Below are 19,673 nucleotides of genomic sequence, written 5' to 3' on the forward strand. Positions count from 1 at the left end.
AGAGGTTCATATTTTTAAGTTTTTATTTCCCCTCGTTTATACATTGTTCCCTTGAAAACCATGTTTAAACAATACAGGTTTTAAACCAACATTTAAACAGACTAAACAAATTGACTAGTTGGACCTGAACTGCATAATGGACTGTTATTAGTAGAAAATGGAGTAAATTAACAGATACACAAACAGATGGACTTATTTACTGATGAAAGGCATTGATTTTTCATGCTAAGCTACATTAACTGTCATTAAACAAGGGAAAAAAATGACAAGACAGCTAAATTCTTAGACATTGCAAAAAATGACACATTACAGGACGTAGTTTCATACAGATGGGCATATATTAACAAGTAAAATTATACAAAATACCTTCTCTTTTTTTTTAGCAATTAATACGCTTGGGAAAATATTTGATTTATCTGTTATGAAGATCTTAGAGAAGGTATAACCTAGACGCTTTCTGTCCCAAACAAGGACAAATTATAGCTAAGTTTATAGACCGTATGTTACCCAGAGAAAAGCAAATAAATAAAATAAAATTATAAACAAGTCAATAGATCATCAAATAAAAAATACTGCATGGAAACTGGCTTTACATAAATAAATAAAACATTATGGAATTATAAATTAATAGGTATAACTTAAGAGAATTCTTTAGAATTATAAACATATCGAAGCATAGCTTGTTTCATAGTTCGTGCAGTCTAAGAATACATCTAAAAGTAAACAGCTCTAAAATGATATTGTATACATCTGTGTTATGATATTTGTACAAATGCAAATGAGTATTCTCAAATACAAGAGTCAAGTGATTTTTGTTCCAAACTGTTGCCTACAACAACAACTGACTGATTGCAATGAAAAACTTTTATAAAGAGAGGACTGGAATCCAAGAGTTTACATAGACTGACGAATGACTAACCAAAGTGCATTCTCCGCTCATCTGGGGAACAAAACAACAAAATGAAGCAGAAAAAGAGAAGGTAAGCTGGTACACAGCAAGACTCCCACTGCATAGCTGTCAAATCTGTTTCAGATTTTACAAAGCTCCAGGCTCCTCTTCTCCTGACATATGCTGCCTTTTCCAAAAGACTTTTGTAGCCGAAGGCTTTGAATAAACTCTGTAAATAGTGGCAGGCAGGAGCACAACAACCCCTGTCATACAAAGTCCTGACGCTGGTAAAATCTGGAATGTGTCCAGCTTTTATATCGGGAGTCTCATTCTTCAGTTGCCTCTTCAATAAAAAAATAGCCTCTGGGTGAATGGCTGGTTGTTTGGGTTAATTTACTGGCCAGTCCAAGAGGGTTTGACTCTAAAGATTCCCACGAAAAGTTATGACATCACACCAAGTGGGGGTCGTTGGCAGGGCTGACCGTGAACCGCGATGATGTCACTGGATTAGCCCCCACAGGCGACCTTGGTTTGATTGATAACTCCTCTTTTCTCTTTGAATCTCTGCTCTTGGAGTTTGGTCCTGATGGGAAGAAAAACACAATTAAGCATACAGCTTTGTATGTGAAAGCCTAGTTAATTTCCAATGATTTAGAGTTACAGTTCATAGTATCCCTTTAGTTCACTTAGACATAAAGTGTCTCCTTGTTTCCCCTTCTGTGTTGATTGTCTGGCCAGATAGGTAGAAATGTGCTTTGTCACGTCTTATGCGAGGATATCCTTTTTGTTGTTGTTGAGTTTTAACGTATTCATTCTAAACAAACATCTTAAACAGAATATAGTGATGTCTTTGTAAAATGTGGTAAAATTAGTAAAGCAATGTCAATCAGAACTAAATCTTCAGAGTAAACTCAAGAACAGGTGACATTTCAAATCCACTTTGTGGTTCTCCAGGAACATGAATGTCTCTCTGCAACAGGAGGAATGGGGAGTCGTTGAAATGTCTGCCTGTTGTCTAATCGTCTCTTCATGACTGATACATGGGGCTTCAACAATGCTAACATATTCAGTGTGATTTTAGTAACAAGCCAAATACAAGGCCGCAGACACAATATAAAACTGTTATCTATTAATATAATGGCACTGATGCAATAAGACAGGTTTTAGTTATAAATAACTCAAAGGGAACACAGCGTCTTCTTTCAGAACTTTGAAGTTTCAACTCTGAAGGCAATAAAAGATCACCAAAGCATCTAATTTTGGAGTTTCTGCATGTCTGTGTTTGTGTACAGCCCGAAGGAAATTCTGAGCCCAAACTTTCATTATTCTGTGAAATGAGGTGATCAGAGTTGGAGATGGAGAGAAGAAGTCAAGAGAGCAAATGAAAATGTGTTGGGGAAACACAGCTTAGGCCTTCATTGTTGAGCTAAGGATTTAATGTCCCAGCTTGGTTCCAGATGTCAGAATGTCGAGGGGGATAATTATAGAAGATTAATTCTGGCTGCATATTCGGAGAGGAGATGGTCGAAATGAGAGTATTTCATTTAGGTGGGTGGGGATGAGCTAAGGACTGTCAGATTGTATTACGTCATACTCCTGCTTAAGGTGAACACTGATTTTCAGCACATTTATAGAAAGAAACAGACTTAATGCAGGTTATCCTTATAATCAATGAGATTTGGAGTCCACAGCATGCAGACGAGACGTTCTCAAAGCAGTGCTTTAAGCTGACAGCAGCATGCTAACATCCTGATACAACTCACTTTCTACTTTGAAAGTCCCCATTAATTCAAAATAAATGTCTCAATTTCTTATCACATGTCTTTAGCTGACTGTCACATCCAACAATGGCAAAATAAGTTGTTTTATAGGCATTCTTACAGTTGATGACTCATCCTCTAATCCTCTGATTTTTGTTTCCATCCTCCGTGAAAAACTTGACCCACAAAGTGTTTAGCAGTTATGGACCACTATGTTTGTTGTAAGATTGTTTTTACATTTGTTTCTGATCTTACCACGCAAATCCAGCTTGTTGCTTTTGACCGTCACTGGGGCTGGACTAGTGGGCGCTGAAGAGCTCAACTCATTGGTTGGAGTTTCCTGTTGTAATGAGACATAAAAGTCAAGCCTACCTTTGTTTCTGTACAATATGTTTTCATATCAGTTTTTTTTTAAGGTTAATACCTGATCAAAAAGATATATCGTAACATCATCAAAAAAGGACACATTTCTTCCTCTGTCCTTCTCTCTGTCCATCGGCTCCTTGGGGGACTTCAGCAGACTCCTCAGTCCGACACGTTTGTCCACGTCTGTTTCCGTGACAACAATCACCCTGCGGGAGCTTTCGTCCTCCTGCTCATCCTCCTCCTCCTCGTCAGGGTCGCTTCCCGAGGACAGACCTCTCCGTCTTCCAATTCGATTTCCAATTGCTCCGTCCACATATCCCCGTTTACCGGTTTGGGTGAGGGGAAGAGTCAGAGCAAGAGGAGGAAGAGCGAGAGACAGGCGAGCTAGTTTTGCTGTGTAAAGTGAGAGGAGGAAAGAGATTTTGTTTTTAAACCAAAAAATCTGGTGAGATTCCTCGCAAACTATCCCTTCTTGTACAAACAGGATAGGAAAAGTGAATACGTTTATGTTCGATACATTTAGAACAAATGAGTTTTTATAACAAGACAGGAAGAGAAATTCAATAAAATACAGTCACATTTCAGTGACATGAAAGAATACATCTTGCCCAAAACTCAAGTATATTCAATACAGCCCTTTATTTATCCAGGCCTTTTACCTCTGAAGAACACATATTGATTTGAAAACTAACAATGACACAATTTAATTAAATAAAAATGCATTTGAAAAAAAGAGCACTCTTAAAAGGCTGGAAACCGTTGAGATTAATTAAACATGTGATTTTTCCAGACATAGGCCTATCGTCATGTAAAATAAAAGGCTGCATATCTCAGTTTGTATTCAATAATCACAGTAATGAATGTTCACAATATGCGCAAGATGAAGGTACCTTTCATGGCCTGGTTTGCAGTAGGCTGAGGGGTTGTGACCTCAGGTTGTTCAATCACAGTGAAAGGTTCATCTTTAGTTTCATCGGTCTCTGTCTGAATGCTTGGTGAACTTTCCAGCACCTCGAGGCTGTACGAACAGCAACAACATAAACACACACAAAAAAACAAAAATCAATTCATTTATATTATTTTATAACACATTTAATAAAAATAACATCAAGCTGAAAGATCTTGTTTCACAAATATCAGAAGGTACTGTGATTAGTTATCTGGGTATTTCTGTCATCTATGCGTATTATTATTTCGATATCGAAGCATATTGATCAATATCGAATCGAATCGTGACCCAAAAAGAATCTTGACTTGAAATCGAATTGAATTGTGAGGTTGTGGACAACACCCAGCTATACAGCAGTTTGTTATTCAAAAAAAGATTAGACTTTTTCATACCCTGCTTCCTCTTTCTGTTTTTCCTCAGTGACCAGAGTATTGCTGTTCTCTGTGATCTGCTCTCCCCAGGGCCGAAGCGTCACTGTGTCTTTAACAGTTGCCCCCCAAAGCACATTTGTTTTCACATTTTCACTGAGGGAAAACTGCAGCCTCTCCTCACACACCTGAAAATACAACAACAAAATAACAAAGGGGTAAATGAACTCAGAGAGACAATGTAAGCACAATCTAACTACAAACCACAAAATAACCTGCTCACCTGCATCATAAGGCCATTCTTTGTTGTCAACTTAGAGAGAGATCCCTGGTCTTTTACATCCAATGCTTGTCCTGGGGATCTCTGCCCAACATTCCTCTCGTCTTGAAGGGACAGTTTGTCCTGAGAGTCCAGGGTGACATCCGACACAAACTCTACCAGGTCGTCTGATTGTTCAGAAATCCTGCCCTCTCTCAATTTCACATCGTTCCCTTCAGGAGCCAAGGGGCCACATTTCCCTTCAGATGTATCACTATCACCAACAGTGCATGCTTTCTGATCAGGTGTTTTCTTTAAAGATTCCAGAAACTCCAGGTTCCCCAGAAAAAGGTCACCCAGAGAGTCTTCCTCATCCCCAGATATACAGCAAAGTTTTTCCAGTTTTTCAAAATCCTCCAGGGGCTCCTCATCTATATCTTTCCACTCAGAAATTAGTAATTCTGGCAGAGTGTTGAGGGGAACTTGAGCTGAAGATGAGTTGGTGGTTTCCTGGGTTAGATTATTTTGTCCATCCTGCCTCTCTGTGTTTGGTGCAAGGTTGCTATCATCGACCAGTGTTACATGCACAGAGGGAAGGTTGAGATTGGCTGAGATCCCTACACTCTGAGTAGTAGCAGGTGGATCTGAGACACCAGTGGTGTGAGACGGAGAAATAAATGGCTCGGTCTCTGTACTAAAGTCTTCTAGATTAATGGGACTAATAAACTCCTCTGACTCTACAACAGATGGGGGTGGACTAGGAAAAGAGTCATCTAAACTCTCCAATTTATCATCCTGCACGTCGAGGTCTATGCTTGGTGGAGGACTAGGAAAATCCACAGAGCTAAAATTGTCTACCTGTGGATCTGACTGACCTACCTCCTGCATATCAAGGTCACTGGGGCAAGAGATTGGATTGGAGGGAACAGGCATTTCTCTGTAATCCTCCTCTACATTCCTAATGCTTACTTCATCTTCTATGTTCTCCTCGGCAAGCCATGGTCTAATTTCAGCCTCTGAATCTAAGCCTGACTCAACATTTTCCTCGTCTGAAAAGTTCACATCAGGAGCTTCGCTAATGCATATGGATATATTTGTTTTATTCTGACTGAGATGGTTCTCAAAATGTGATCTTGCGTCTTCGTCAGCATCCTCAGCTAATGCCTGCCCCTCTTTATGCATGTTGCAGAGGGGATTCTGAGGCCATCTGTTAAAATTGTGATTCTTCTCTGTCTCTGTGGAGTCCAGCAGACCTTCCCCTTCACTGACTGCCTCTATGCATGACACAGTGGATCTCTCTTTGTACTCCTTCTCTGGGATTTCTATATTCTCTACTTCAATATCTCCTCTCAGTTCTTTGTCGAAGATGCCAGTTTCTCCAAAGCTCTCAATATTTTCCTCCTGCTGTATGTCAACTGCTTGGACAATGAGCTGGTCCTCGTCTTCTTCAGACTCCCACTTTTCCTTCATAGCAACGTTACAAGCAAGTCCTTGGGTTTCATCGTTCCAGGTTTCTTCACAGCCCTCCAAGATGGCAGGGTGAGGTTCACTTCCTGCAAGTTCGTCATTTTCTTCAGTCTCCCAAAACTCCTGACCCACAACAAGCCTCTCCCCAACCTCCCAGGCCTTGTTACTGAGCCCAGAGAAAAACTCTGATCTAAGTTCAGCGTCCTGGCTCCTCCTCTCTGGAGTGGCCCACTGGTCATTTTCATCAGGCCACAAACGCAAGTCCCTTGACTCAGTAAAACGCTGGCAGTCAAACTCTCCTTTCACAACACTAGATTCTGTACGTTCCTCATCCTCCCCCAGGACACTCCATAACTCTTTAGTCTTTACTTCTAGGCCCACACAAGGGTCTTCATCCGTATTGTTAGAAGGCTCCCTCAGATGTACTGCTCCTTTGAGGGGTGACTTTTCCTTCATAGCATTACAAAGCTCTGCCGCAGCTAGCTGTTTATCGGTCTCTGTCGTGACCTGTTTTTCTTCGCTGCCGTCAGAGCAATGCAGGTTTCTCAGGCCCAGCTCATTATGGTCTAGACGGGGACTCGTTTTATGTCCTTCCAGCTCTTCAACAACCTCCACATCCCAAGAAGAACCTATCATCTCTTTTTCATAGATGGACCTCCCATCATCACATGGCTCCACTTTCAACTGAGTGGTGTCACCTTTCTTAATGCCATGCAGTTTAGATAGTCTTGAGTCTTTGTCGTCAACTTGGGATGTTATCACAAATTCCACAGAGTCATTTCCAAATTTTTGGGAGTCCACTGCAGAGAGATTGATATCAGTCTTTGTAACGCCTGTGTAATCATTGTTTATCTGCCTTAACATGCATTCCTTTGACTGGCTGCCAGAAAGAGACTCAATCAATATATTTGTCTCAGCCATGCTCTTAGAATGAAGGTTTACATCATTTTCTTTACAGTCCTGATATTTGCAATCTGCTATTTGAGAGATAATACCGTCTCTGAGGTGGTTGTCAATCGGATACCCACCACAGTTTCGCAGCCCTTTTTCATCATCTAAATCTGAAAACAACTGATCAATGAAGTCAACGCAGTTCTCGACCTGCAAATCATCACCAAACATTGTTGAATTTATGCTCTCATTTTGAAAAATGCCAGAATCGTCTCTTTGTGTTGACTCCAACCCTTTGTTAAGAATATCTTTTTCTTTACTGAAATGAGAGATGGCAATTTCGGGAGCATCTTGATTCAGAGTACTCCTTTCGTCACACATCTCAATAGTCGTCTTTTCTACAGTTTCTCTTCTCTTATCCAAAGTCTGTATGCTGTTTCTTAAGGGGCTCTTGTGACCCATCTCCCCTTCCTCCTCTGTTTTTTCCTCTATCCCTGTTAGTGTTCCCCGATCCCCTCCTCGACCACTGCTTGGTCTGGAGGCAACCAGTCCATCACTGCTCCTCCTGTTCATCCCATCGCTCTCCCAGTCACTATCTGAGAAATAGGCAGAGTCCCGATGTGGTGTTTCATTTCCCAGAGCTCGCCAACTGCTATTCCCAGCTCCTCCTCCTCCTCCGGTACCCGCCCATGAGTCACTGGGTGTGAGGCAGTCGGCTGAGCTGGAGGTCATAGGTGACAGCACTGAGTCAGTTGGGGTGGTAAGTGAGACATCAGTGGATGGGTCCCAGTCTGGAGTGGTTGGAGTGGCGGCAGGAGTAGATGACGTTTGAGCAATGTGACGTTGTTCTTCCTGACTTGCATCATTGTGTTGAAACAAATTGTCTCTTTTGGCGTTCTGCAAGTCATTAGCTGCTGTGATGTGATTAGAGTCAACTACAGAAATGTTATCATTATGGTGCTTTTCCTTGTCATTGTCATTCGACATGGTATTGGTCATTCCACATGTTTCTCTGTCAGGGCTGCTGGGCTGTAGTTCTTCCTTCATTATGTCACCATTCCCTATAACGGCAGCCTTTAGAGTATCTCTTTTATTTGTGTTAGATTCTTTAATATTCTCTGTTGACTCAGAAATTGACCGCTCTAAAAGATCTGTATGCTCTCCCCTGGAAGGTAAAGCAGGGCCATCTGCACACTCCTCCTCATCTTTTTGACAACCTAGTGTTTGGTTGTGTAGGAGACCATTTTTGGGCATGATTTCTGAAAACACAAACTCGTCAGATTGGCAGAGGTCACCATTGCTGTCATTTTCGAGAGGTTGTTTGTTAGATCCTATGTGAAGGATTGGGATCCCAGGTCTCATGGAAACTTTAATCTCACTCTTTTTAGCTCGCTTTGTCACTTGGGCGTAGATTGCCTCAGTTTGAGTATCATCTTTTCCTTTGCTGGATGCTCGTATGGCGCTCTCTGACTGAAATCTGATGGTCTGAGCAGAGTTTGGGTCAATGCATATGGACTCATATTCAGGAGACAGTGGAGTAGGGGAGTAAGAAGGGTCTGCTTCTTTTTTGTCTGCAGCTGCCTTTTGTCTAGATATGATTTCAGTCAGGAAGGTCTCTGCTGATTGGATCTCCTTTAGGAACTCCTCCCTGGTCATTTCTGTTCTCTGAGGCTCCTTCTCAGGCTGCTGCAGTTCTGACTCCTGCTTGCCAATTGTTATCTCAGAGAGGAGAGAGCGGGATCTCCTTATACCCTTTGAATAGGCTTCTTCAGCCTCAGTGTATGAGGGAAGGCCTGGGGCACAGACATAGGGCCGCAATCTGGATCCTGCTGGATACAGGTATTTTACTGGATCATGCTCTGATCCTCCTTCTGTACCTGAATCCATTCTTCCTGTGTCTATCTCTGTGAGGAAAAGATCTCCCTGGAATGTTTCTTTTGTGACTGAATTGTCCTCCTCAGCTCCTGTCCTGCTGCTGGGTTTCTCTGATCCCCATGAATGAGTTGCTGAACCCAACTCTGTGATCAGTGACTGGGAGCGGCGCATGCCTCTGTTTGGAAGCAAAAAGTTTCCCCATCTCTCTCCATCTCCTTTCTCTACCTTCTCTCCCTCAAATGAAGTCTCTTTCTTGGACTCATTAGACTCTGTCACGCTTGATATCTCTGTCAGAAACAGATGCATAGGGGATTTCTTAGCAGCAGCCACAAGTTCTGCTTGAAGTTCAGCATCTTCCCTCCAAATGCTTGGCAGGATAGTGTCAAGGCGTGACTGAGTCCTTTTCATCCCCCTGGAGAAAAACTCTGAACAGGTTGGGTCTGCATCTTCAGATAGGCTGGAATGAGTAACAGTAGTCCCACCGCTTTGTCTCTCAGGGGACATGAAGGGAGAGTCATCCTCATCTGAGTAGGTGGGACTCGATGAGGACTGTCTCTCAATCAGGGGGTTTGTTGGCTGGGGACGGGGTAAATTGCGATAAATAGGGCGCAGTGGGTTTTCTCGACGAATAGGGGAGTCAAAGTCTTTTACACGAGAATGAGAAGTCTCCTTGGAGTTGTGCAATGATACTGAGTGCCTGGTAACGCCCTCTCTCTCCGACAAGTCACAGGATAGCGGGTCTCTATGAGATCTCTGCATCTGTGGCTTACTGTATCTGGAATAAGTCTCTGCTGTGTTATAGCTGTTATAGATGTTGCAGCTCCTTTGTGGTTTCGTGTGGGGAGGAAGAGGTGGGGGACACATTTGTGGGGGTTGGGGGTAAATTGGGTGGCTCGATGGGGGAAGGGATGGGGAAAGGGATGGGGATGGGGGAAGAGTCTGTCGGGCCCTGTGAAGCCCAAGGTGTTCAAAGGTGGAAGGTGGGCAGCTGCTCATGTGATGGGGGTCTGTTTCAATTTTTCCACCAATGGTGTAATGAGGCAGTCCTCTGTATCCAAGCGGAGGGACGGGGAGGGGGCGTGAGTGAAGGTGGTTAGACATTGACATTGAGCGAGGCTTGGGAGGGAGTACAGGGGCTTGAGAACTTTCAGATGACTTTTTATCTGCATTGCTGCTCTTTCTCTTCTCCTCTTCATCATCATCTCCCAAATCCACCACTGAGAAGTCAGTCACTCTACTTGAAGTGTCTCTAAACTCAGCAACACCAGTGTTTGGCATCTGGAGTTGAACCTCGCTTGATCTGACAGTCTGGAGGCCCTTTCCGTATTTGTCAGAAGAGCAATAAGGGACTCGCTCTTTTCCCAACATTCCACTGCGAATCTCCACCAGCTCCACATCTCCATGGCACATCGAGTCAGAGCGAAACGACGACTGGGTCTTTCCTTTGAGAGTTGGCGATTTGTCCTGGGGAGTGTGCTCCTCTAGTCTAATGTAATACTCGCTGGCAAGAGAAGGGCTGCGGGCACTTATCACTGGAACCACAGTGGGAGTGTCCAAAGACTGTCTGTGGTTGTTGTTCACAGTCGGGATCGGCTGAGGGGGAGGAAGAGGTTTGTAGCCCCTTCTGGCATGAGCTTTCTCCCAGAAATACTCAAAATTCAAACCTTTGCTGGTTTCAGTGACAGTAAGAATGTCGTCCAGTTCTGAAGAAGACGGGGTGATACAGTTCCCCACAGGGTCCAGCAGAGGGTATGAGTTGTCTCTGTCCTCCCTGCCATAGTCTCTCTCCCTGTGCCTTTCATTTGCTGCAGTCTGGAAAGCAGGTGGACGGAGTAGGTCCCAGCGTCTTTCAAATGACTCCTCGCTCTCCCCTCTCCTTCCTCTGCCATCCTCATACTCCTCATCCTCTTCATCTTCTTCCCCGACACTCCCCCTCACCATTCCTCGCTCAGCGGCCAGGAGGGAGGAGAGGAGGAGGAATATTTCTGCTACAGGGGGCCGTTGAGATGGAGGTAACCAGCAGGACTGCATGATCTCATACCTGAAAAAGTTATATGAGGAGGTGAGTTTGGAGAGACACAGCTAGAGTATTATTTCTTTCTTTTAAATAACCATAATTTCTGCACAATACACTTAGTGTAGTACTGACCAGTAGTCAGCATGGGAGAGTTTGAGTCTTGGCTGGGCAAGGGTGATCTGTCTCTCCCTAATTACGAAGGTCAGCACCTCTTCATCGCTTAGGTGTCTGTGGGGCTGAGACCCAAACTCAAACAGCTCCCATATAACCACTCCTAAGGACCTAGAAGAAAAAAAAAAGATGAAGAGATGGCGCAGGACATATCATCAAAGACCTTTTAGGTTTTTGTTATGCAATACTATTATATCCAACACCTTCCAAGTGCAGAAAACTCCAAGAGGCAAAATAAGAGGCTTTGTTTAGAAAATAACTTGTTTTGAGAAGAAACGGGATAATAACCATGCTTCTCGATTTTACTTTGCAAGCAGACATCTTTCTTTACTTTTGTTTTTTGATTGCAGAATATTTTATTTTTGTCTTAATAAATAACTAAATGTTTAGAAGGCAATATGTACATGAAATATTTAAAAGTTTGGTTTATCCTTTGTATTCTATTTGACGAAGTAATATTCCCACGAACAAGCCAAAACCAGCCTGTTTTTAGATGCATTTTTTCTGCAGAACTGTATGAGACAATTGTGAGAAGATTAAAACATACCACACGTTGCTGGTTTTTGTTTGGTCTGTAACAATAAGAGATCCCCTGTACTCCTCAAGCAGCTCCGGAGAAATCCAGCGTAGTGGAATCCAAAGCTTGTCAGGAGTAAGGTAATAGTCCTCCTTCAAAAAGACAAACAGCAAGAATACGTGAGATGCTGTGGACATTTTTCTTATCCCACTATTTGCATTATTAAAATAAAGAATATTATGGTTCGGTTCCTAAAATCAAAAACAAAGGATTTAAAATAACTACTCAGGTAGTTATGAATTTATCAAGCAATGATCCACATACCTTATAATGGTTGTGAGAAAGGCCATAGTCCCCTATCCTTACAGTGAGGTCAGACGTCAGCAGGCAGTTTCTTAAAGCCAGATCACTGCACAAAGCAGAACACAACCTCAGAAAATCAGCCACAATGGACAGAGATATTCTTTAAAGACTTAGATCCTGATTTTCTACAGAGATGAAGGCTCGACTGACCTGTGGATGTAGTTGCTTTCATGAAGATGCAGCAGGCCAGAGGTGATCTCAAAAGCCATTCTTTGAAGAGTCAGGAGGTCTCGAGTCAGCAGGTCAGGAGTCATCCCGTCTGACTTGCGTTGGGCTCTCAGATACCTCTTCAGGTCACCCTTTTTATACCATTAAGACACAATGCAAGCAGTTACTTGGATGCAGACTTGAATATATGTTGAGTTCAAGCCAGGTCAGCTGTGAGTGCGTGCCAAGTGTCTGTGCTTTTCTCCTCAAACAGAAATAAAACTCTCAGGGAACATACTATAGGCCAAGAGGATATTGGCGACTTCTGCAATAAATATGTCTCTTTTGAGGTGTTTTCTATCACAGAGCCTTAAAAGCACCCAGCGATTTGGTAATGAGCTGGCAGCCTTGTATTAGTCATTTGTGCTTCAGGAAGGGCAAGGAAATAAAATGAGGGCCCTATAAAAGGATGAGAATTATCTGAGAGGAAAGGACAATGGGAGACTTTATCAAACAGGATAATAGCAGTCTAGCAGAGGTCCCCTAGTGATGTTTGGCTTCTCTCACTGTGTTGGTATAATTGATCTGCTTGTGTTTTGTTTGGCCAAAGAGTAAACTCATAAGGCTTCCTTAATCATTCAGTGATTAAGCTAGCTGAGGGAGTGAAAACAAACGGATTGTAGGGCTACAAGACTCATTTCAGCGACTCTGTAACATTTAAAAATGTATCTATACTCATGTAACTACATTTTACTTTGGTCCAGTATTTCAGTGGCTGACAGGCACTTACCAGCTGACAGAACTCCATTACCAGGAGGAAGGGGATGCTCTCACTACATTGCCCCAAACACTGAAGGATGTTGGGATGTTTAAGACTCCTGAACAGAAGAGGAGAAGCCAGGGAGCAAAAAAGATAATTAGAAAAATATAATTATTTAATTCAACTTAATTTATTACAGTATCATATTATAGATAGATAGATGAGTGGGTAGATAGATAGATTGATTGATAGGAAGGTAGATGGGTGGATGGAGGGATAGATTAGACAGACAGGCAGACTGACAGAAAGATAGATGGAGAGGTGGTAATAAGCTGGCAGCTTCAGTACCGCACATTTTAAGATAGAGACTGTGATAGAAAAGAAGAGGATGCCCTTGTATGAAGCCCTGCAGCAAAGCCAAATTAAGTGTGAATGGAAGTTGGAAAATTGAAATGAAGCGTATCAGTGTTTTTTGCCTAATGTTGCGTGTGTGTGGTGTGTTTTCATCCAACACAAAATGAGTGAGAAGATGGCGTGGCAAGTGGAAGGGTTTCTGCCTCAGCAGAAGCAGACAAAGACAGCAGTAAACAGCACAACGACATTTAAGACGTTTTGGGTGCATATTTATATGTGTGAGAATGTATGTATGAGAGAGACAGAAGGTTTTGCTCAGAGAAAAAAGGAAATGAAAGAGAACAGACAGCCCTGTCCTTGAATGCTTCCTCTTGAGTGTGTTACAGACTAAGAAGGACAGCCAAAACACAACTAAGATTCTGAGTCAAGCTCACTTAATATGTTGATTCAGTTGTCATTGTCAAGAACAAGTCATCGCTCCTGACCTCTTTTTTATTTTTTTTGCCAAATCAAATGTCTACCCGCATTTGGCAAATGGCAGATGCTAATTTGTACTCCTTGATAAAAGCCTTTCTTGGCTGTATCAGTATCACATGGTGGCTACTATTGCCTGATGTCAGCTTAGGTTGAACATAGAGTAAACGACACTCTTCCTTGACTAAAACTGTACTTGTTTTGTTAAGACATGCTGCTTATGATGGCTAACGCTAGCTATTGTTAGCTAACATTGAACATAAAATGAATTGCGTTTTTTTTCTTGTTTAAAGCCTCATCAAGTTTGTTGTGATCATTAGCTTACAGTGCCTTACCTGAGCAGTTGTAAGCTAACATAGGATGAACTTGTTAAAATCATTCCAGTGATTAGAATCACGCGCTAAATTTACTATAATCCAACAAGCTTCTCTTGTGGTCACAGTTGTCCCTTCATCATGTCGTCCCTATATTCTAGTAATCTGTTGTTTAATTCCATTATGATAGATTGGTATGGCAGTATGTTTTATATTTACATCTTTAATAGAACAACGGAAGAGAGGTTAGAATCTGTACTGAAACATTAGAGATATCAATATTTAAAGTCAAGAAAAAAATGCTTCCAGCTGCTTGTGTTTCAAAGCTGTGGATAAGGGGATTTCAATGCATTGACCTAGGACAACAAATTGGTACACTGAACACTTGACTTTGAAAAACATAGCAGTCTCCATATTGTGTCATGTTAAAATGATATTGCGATGGGGGACAACGGAGCTGGGAACATTATTACGCTCCCAGTGTAACTATAGTCATGCATTAAGTACCAAAAATGGTTGCCACAGTCTCAGCATCTCACCTGTACGGCTCAGACTCAGCCAAGAACTTTCTCTGCTCCAGGGGGCTGGCACTGACACGAAGCTCCTTCACCACAGCCTGAGAGGAGCTGCAGTCACACAGCACTTCAGCCAGGATCACCTACGAGAGATAAATTAACAATGATGTGGTAGAGTTCCCAGTAGAGGCAGTAAAAGGACTATTTTGAGTCAGGACTCCTGGCCTTGTTGGTAGCCAGTATCAAATGTAACAGAACAGAGCGTACTGTAAGAAAAAAGAAGCTATGATGTGCGATGTGTTTTAAATGACAACACAATGATACATGAATTTGAGAGGTGATCTTCTTACCTTTCCGAACCAGCCATTCCCTATCTCCTGAAGGTAGTTTAAAGCGTGTCTTTTGAAGCACTGAGACTTGGAGTCTGTAACAAAGGAGAGAAGTAACATCAGGGTCGATTTATTGTTTGTAACAGAGAGATATATAATCCTTTTTAACATCCTGTTTGTTAAAATTGCATTTTGACCCCAGAACTAATTGACGTTCTTAAACACACCTCTTAAACACACAGTTTGTTATTTCTGCTGCTAGATGTCTCACATTTAAAAAAAATAACAGAAGACAAAGTGTAATGATCTTGTTAAGTAGAGTGAGTGCATCATTACATTGAATAAAGGGGCTTTTCTCTTTGCGTGAACATCTTTGTAAAGAGTGTGGATAGTGTACACCACTCAATAAATCTATTTACCTTGCCATGAGGAACATTCATTCTGTGCTCTTTTTGGAGACCCCAGTGGACAAAGTGGTGCGTCTTGTCTCATAGCTGATAGTTTGCTGTAGGTGTGTGTAATATTATCTAAAAAAAAATCTCCTGTTTTGTTATGACTGGCTAAAATGCTACTCATCCAGTACTGTGCTACAAACCCAGTGTGCTTTGGTAAGTCAGATTGAAACAGCATCATACCAGTTAATCACTCAACAAGGAAGGTTTGTTACATAACATGCCATTAATGTAAAGTTGAAATTAAGCATGGACAACCTATCAACAGATGAAAACGCAAACAGACTAAATGTGCGCCTGCATAATTTTGAGTTAAAGTCATATTTCTGAGAGAAGTAAAGACATTTTTGAAGGAAGGGGGTCTTTATCGAGGGACTCAATTCCCGTCCTGAGGCTAAAAGCCATTTCGATATCTGTAAGTTGTGCTGATAAAATCCCTTTCTGGGATCAAATTTCTAACTTTTAGCTTGTAAGAAGCACTGATGCAAAATTTCTTCAGATCAGAGTTTCCACTCCATTGGAGTTCGGCAGCTGGTTGTACACCCAGTTTGAGACCTTTAATGGATCCGCATCAGTGACTTGAGCAACAGACCGTGAGGGAGGTCAGGGTAGGACAGAACTTGAGTTAAGGGGGTTTGAGGTGTTAGGAGCAGAGTGAGAGCTGTTTGGAAGTTGTTACCTGCTCCATCCTGCAGGGCGGGGCAGTTGGACCTGTCTCTGACTGGCAGGGTGTAGACCTCAGGGAGGGAGGGACATGATGACAGGCTGTCCTCCTGTATGGGACTTGAGCCGCCGGAGCACTCTTCCCCGTCTGCATTGTCAAACTCCTGTTTCAGCCATAGAAGAACACAAAAATCACAAAACTGGCATAATCAGAAATATAAAAGAACCTGTACTTTTCCCACTTAATGATAGGGTTGGATTGAGTGGTAGGTACCAAGACAGACAACAACAAAGCAGCCATTCTGAACTAATGACCCCTGCCTGCGAGCTACACAGCAACTCAGGTCTAAATGTGCAGGCTTAGCAGAGATTAGTCTGACAGATGATTATTGACCATTTCTACTTCATTAAACTGGAATTATTGACTCCTTTCCCCACTTCCATACAGTTTATCAAGTCAAGCCCAAGTTAAAAAGCATACCAACATGCAAAAAAAAAAGGTGTGACAAGAAAAAAGAAAGCAGCGATAGGTGAATAAATCTCTTACATGTTGAAGACTTACATTGAACCCCACTCCTCCTCTCTTACAGCACAGGCAGGTCAGGAGCAATAGAACAAAAGAGACGAGGCCCGAGCAAGAGATGAGGATGACGATGTAAGGTGGAGGAGAGAGGGATGCAGTCCTGGTCTGGGAGACTGCGAGGAAGACAGGTAGAAAATACAAAGGAGGAGAGGCTTTAAATAGGGTAATGCATGGTATTTGTGCTTCTATAAGGGGGACACACTGTTAGGTTTGAGTGAAAAAGAGAAGAGACCACTGAATTGGAAACGTGTAAAATCTTGTTACATAGCTGGTTTGTTTAGAGGGAAACCATTGGAGCGTTTTCTTAGCGGCAGGCTTGGAACACAGTGAAGAACCCCAATGGACAGCTTGCACCAGGGGGGTTTGGGGGGTTAAGCAGGAAAAAAAACGAACTCGAAGATTAAATAAATACTTATTGGAATCAGTAAAAACAAGAGAGACTGGAATAATTGTTGAAAATAGGATAATATACCATTCCAGTAAGGAAAAAAAAGCATAAGGAGAGAGGGGAAATATCAGAAATGACATTCCACGGAGGAAACAGTTAAGAAGCAGGGAGGGGTGGCTGGAGTTTCATTTAGGTAAAAGAGGAGCGCTAACTGGGAAGGGTTGGAAAGAATTACTCAAATCAGGAAGGTTGACTACTCAGGTGAGAGAGGGAGGGATCGGGACATTTGATAATTGTACCTCAAAGTAGTTGATTGAGTGAAGTGAACCATCTGTAGAAAAGAAAAGGGGCAGGGCAGGGTGGTTAAATACCCGTCAGGTTTTTAACTATTTAAATACTGTAGCAAAAATAGGTCAAACATTACATCACTTATAACAAAGATAACAAGAGAGAGCAACAGTGACACCTTGAAAGAACCAGTAGATGGGTTAAAAGGGGAAAGGACATATATAATATATAAACATTAATATTTAAACCATGCCTGAGAATACATGACTAAGCCTATTGTTTCAAAGTGTAAACAAAGCTGCATTTAAGCCTGAGCCTAATACTAGCAAGAGCAGAGCTGGAATTACACCATGTGCTATCCCATGTTTTTATTTATTGTTGTTTTTAACATAATAAAATGCACAGATCACAATCTTGAATTAGCTTATGCAGAAAAAAATGAGAATGCATTGAAAAAGTAGCCGAATATAACCCATGGTGCTACATGAACATTAAAACTGTCCCTTAAAATGTAACTTCGCTTATGGTTTCTAAGTCATGTCTTAAAATATCCCAAATTAATTTTGCATTTCTACTTAGATCCCAAAATACATTCATTCATAAGGTCATGATAATAGTATCACAGCAAACATGCATTTTAAAGATTATTTAAAAATGAACCAATTTAATAAATATTAAGAGAATAAGCACTCCAGTAAAACCACAAGACATGAAATGATGCTAAATATGCAAACCCCTGTTTGCATTGGCACCTTAACCAAATCGTTTATGTTGGATTTTATTTGTTTTCGTGCAAACAAAAAGTTGCAACACAGACAGAGCAGAATGCTGTGCACGTTTTAGGAAGGATGTATTCACGAATATAAAAATAAACAAAAGCGGGTACACTGGGTTGCAATAGAGTTGCAATCAGCTTTCTAACATGAAATTTCGCCAATGAAACAGACAATAGCAACCTCATTTATATTCTAATTGCTGATCCTTGTAGGTTACCTGCAACACAGAGGCTACGTGAAAACCGAAATGACCCCTCTGGTTGTGTTCTTACCTTAACCATGCACCTCAGACACACAACTATAATTCTGATGGCACAATTCCTATGCAGTGCTATTCTTTCATCTTTTCCCGAGACAGATGTCCAGACAGACACTGCATATAAATAGGAAGCTAACACAGGGCCTTTTCCACCAGCTCCGGTGCCAGCAGCTCTTATCAAAACAATACACCACAATACAATGACTGCACACATTACACAAACACAACACTCTGCCAGATCTTTTGGGTAGAAGAAGACGTGTTCAGATGGAGCAAAAATAAAGATGCCACCAGTGGTTAATAGGCTAAATCATCTCCAGTGCCCAGCAGAGGCTATTTATAGAATAAATGGTCGACGATTTTAGCCTGCTATTCATACAGCATGCTGTTTTTAAATGCCATCGATGTCAGGCCCGAGATCGAAACGCCTCCTAATATTTTCATCACTGCATGCAAATATGGTACCCTACCCATCTCCAAACCAGCCTCGCTCCTGTTTTCATTAAGTCAGCCACGTAGACTACGGCAGTAACCTATTAATTCGCATTGTGTCTCAACCATACAGGATAATAATACAGTATCACCCCCCCCCCCCCCAATGTAAAGAGGCCCTTTTTCATAACTGACTACATCCCCCCTCTTTTCTCCTTTCTAACGCATCACTGACAGGGTTTCAACATCCCCCCCCCCCCCCCACTCCTCCTCCACCGACTCCGCTCACCTTCCCTCTGCGGGGCTCCGAGCGCTCTCTCCGGGCTCAGGTAGGACATGATCCCCGCCAGCGCTACCATCACCCAGCAGTGTGGCCGCATCGTCGCCGCGTCCGGAGCAACAACAACAACAGCATCGGTGTCCTTCTCTCTCCGTTCCCCCCCGCCACGGTCTGTGCCGTCTTCGGACTCGCGCTGTCTCTGTCACCCCCCCACCTCCTCCTCCTCCTCCTCTCCGCTTTTTCTCCTAATAATAAAGAGCGTCTCCTCGCCTTCCTTGTTGTGCACCCCTCCTCCTCCCTCTCGCTCTCCCCGCTCCTCTAATCTGCAATTAAACACGGTGTGAGGGATGCTCTATTGTGCATCCTCTGCCTCCGTCCGTGTGGAGCTCCTGAAAACAACCGTCGGCTATTTCTCCCATAAATATAAAGTCTTTCTCTCCGATCGCTCTCCCTGTGTTGAGGGGTCGTCTGTGTTTTTCTCCTCCGCCTGCCTACGTCAGACACACGGCGCGCATTGTCATGGTCTAAGCTCGATCATCATTATGCACTATAGGGAAACAAAACAGAAAAGAAATCTGTGGTAATATTCCCACAGGGAGCTGATGGTGTGCATGTGGTGCTCCGAAGTGGGGATGATATTGATCCCAAATTGGATGTTTAATCCCTTAAACTATCACTTCATTATTCATTTGATGGATCCTTTTAAATAATATTAAACATTGAGGATTACTCTAAATAAGTAGGGATAGGCTATTTAATATATTAAA

The 19,673-nt window shown here is 42.3% G+C and overlaps 1 protein-coding gene across 2 annotated transcripts; it reads right to left on the reverse strand.

Moving 5' to 3' along the window:
• Positions 1-5: 5 nt before the first annotated feature.
• Positions 6-19,132, reverse strand: lmtk3 (lemur tyrosine kinase 3). Of its 2 annotated transcripts, none has more exons than XM_020646729.2 (16): positions 18,916-19,132; positions 16,463-16,596; positions 15,917-16,064; positions 14,807-14,880; positions 14,481-14,599; positions 12,830-12,917; positions 12,043-12,191; positions 11,854-11,938; positions 11,560-11,681; positions 10,974-11,123; positions 4,616-10,865; positions 4,357-4,520; positions 3,906-4,033; positions 3,074-3,408; positions 2,905-2,989; positions 6-1,472 (listed from the first exon to the last, which is right to left on the reverse strand). In XM_020646729.2, exons 1-16 carry the CDS (start codon positions 19,004-19,006, stop codon positions 1,339-1,341), a joined length of 8,256 nt encoding a protein of 2,751 aa, XP_020502385.2. In that variant the 5' UTR covers positions 19,007-19,132; the 3' UTR covers positions 6-1,338. The 2 variants fall into 2 exon arrangements, with proteins under 2 accessions (XP_020502385.2, XP_020502383.2); XM_020646727.2 differs by having other exon boundaries at positions 16,448-16,596.
• Positions 19,133-19,673: the final 541 nt, after the last annotated feature.

Source organism: Labrus bergylta, chromosome 8 (assembly GCF_963930695.1).
Source record: "Labrus bergylta chromosome 8, fLabBer1.1, whole genome shotgun sequence".
Lineage (NCBI taxonomy): Eukaryota > Metazoa > Chordata > Actinopteri > Labriformes > Labridae > Labrus > Labrus bergylta.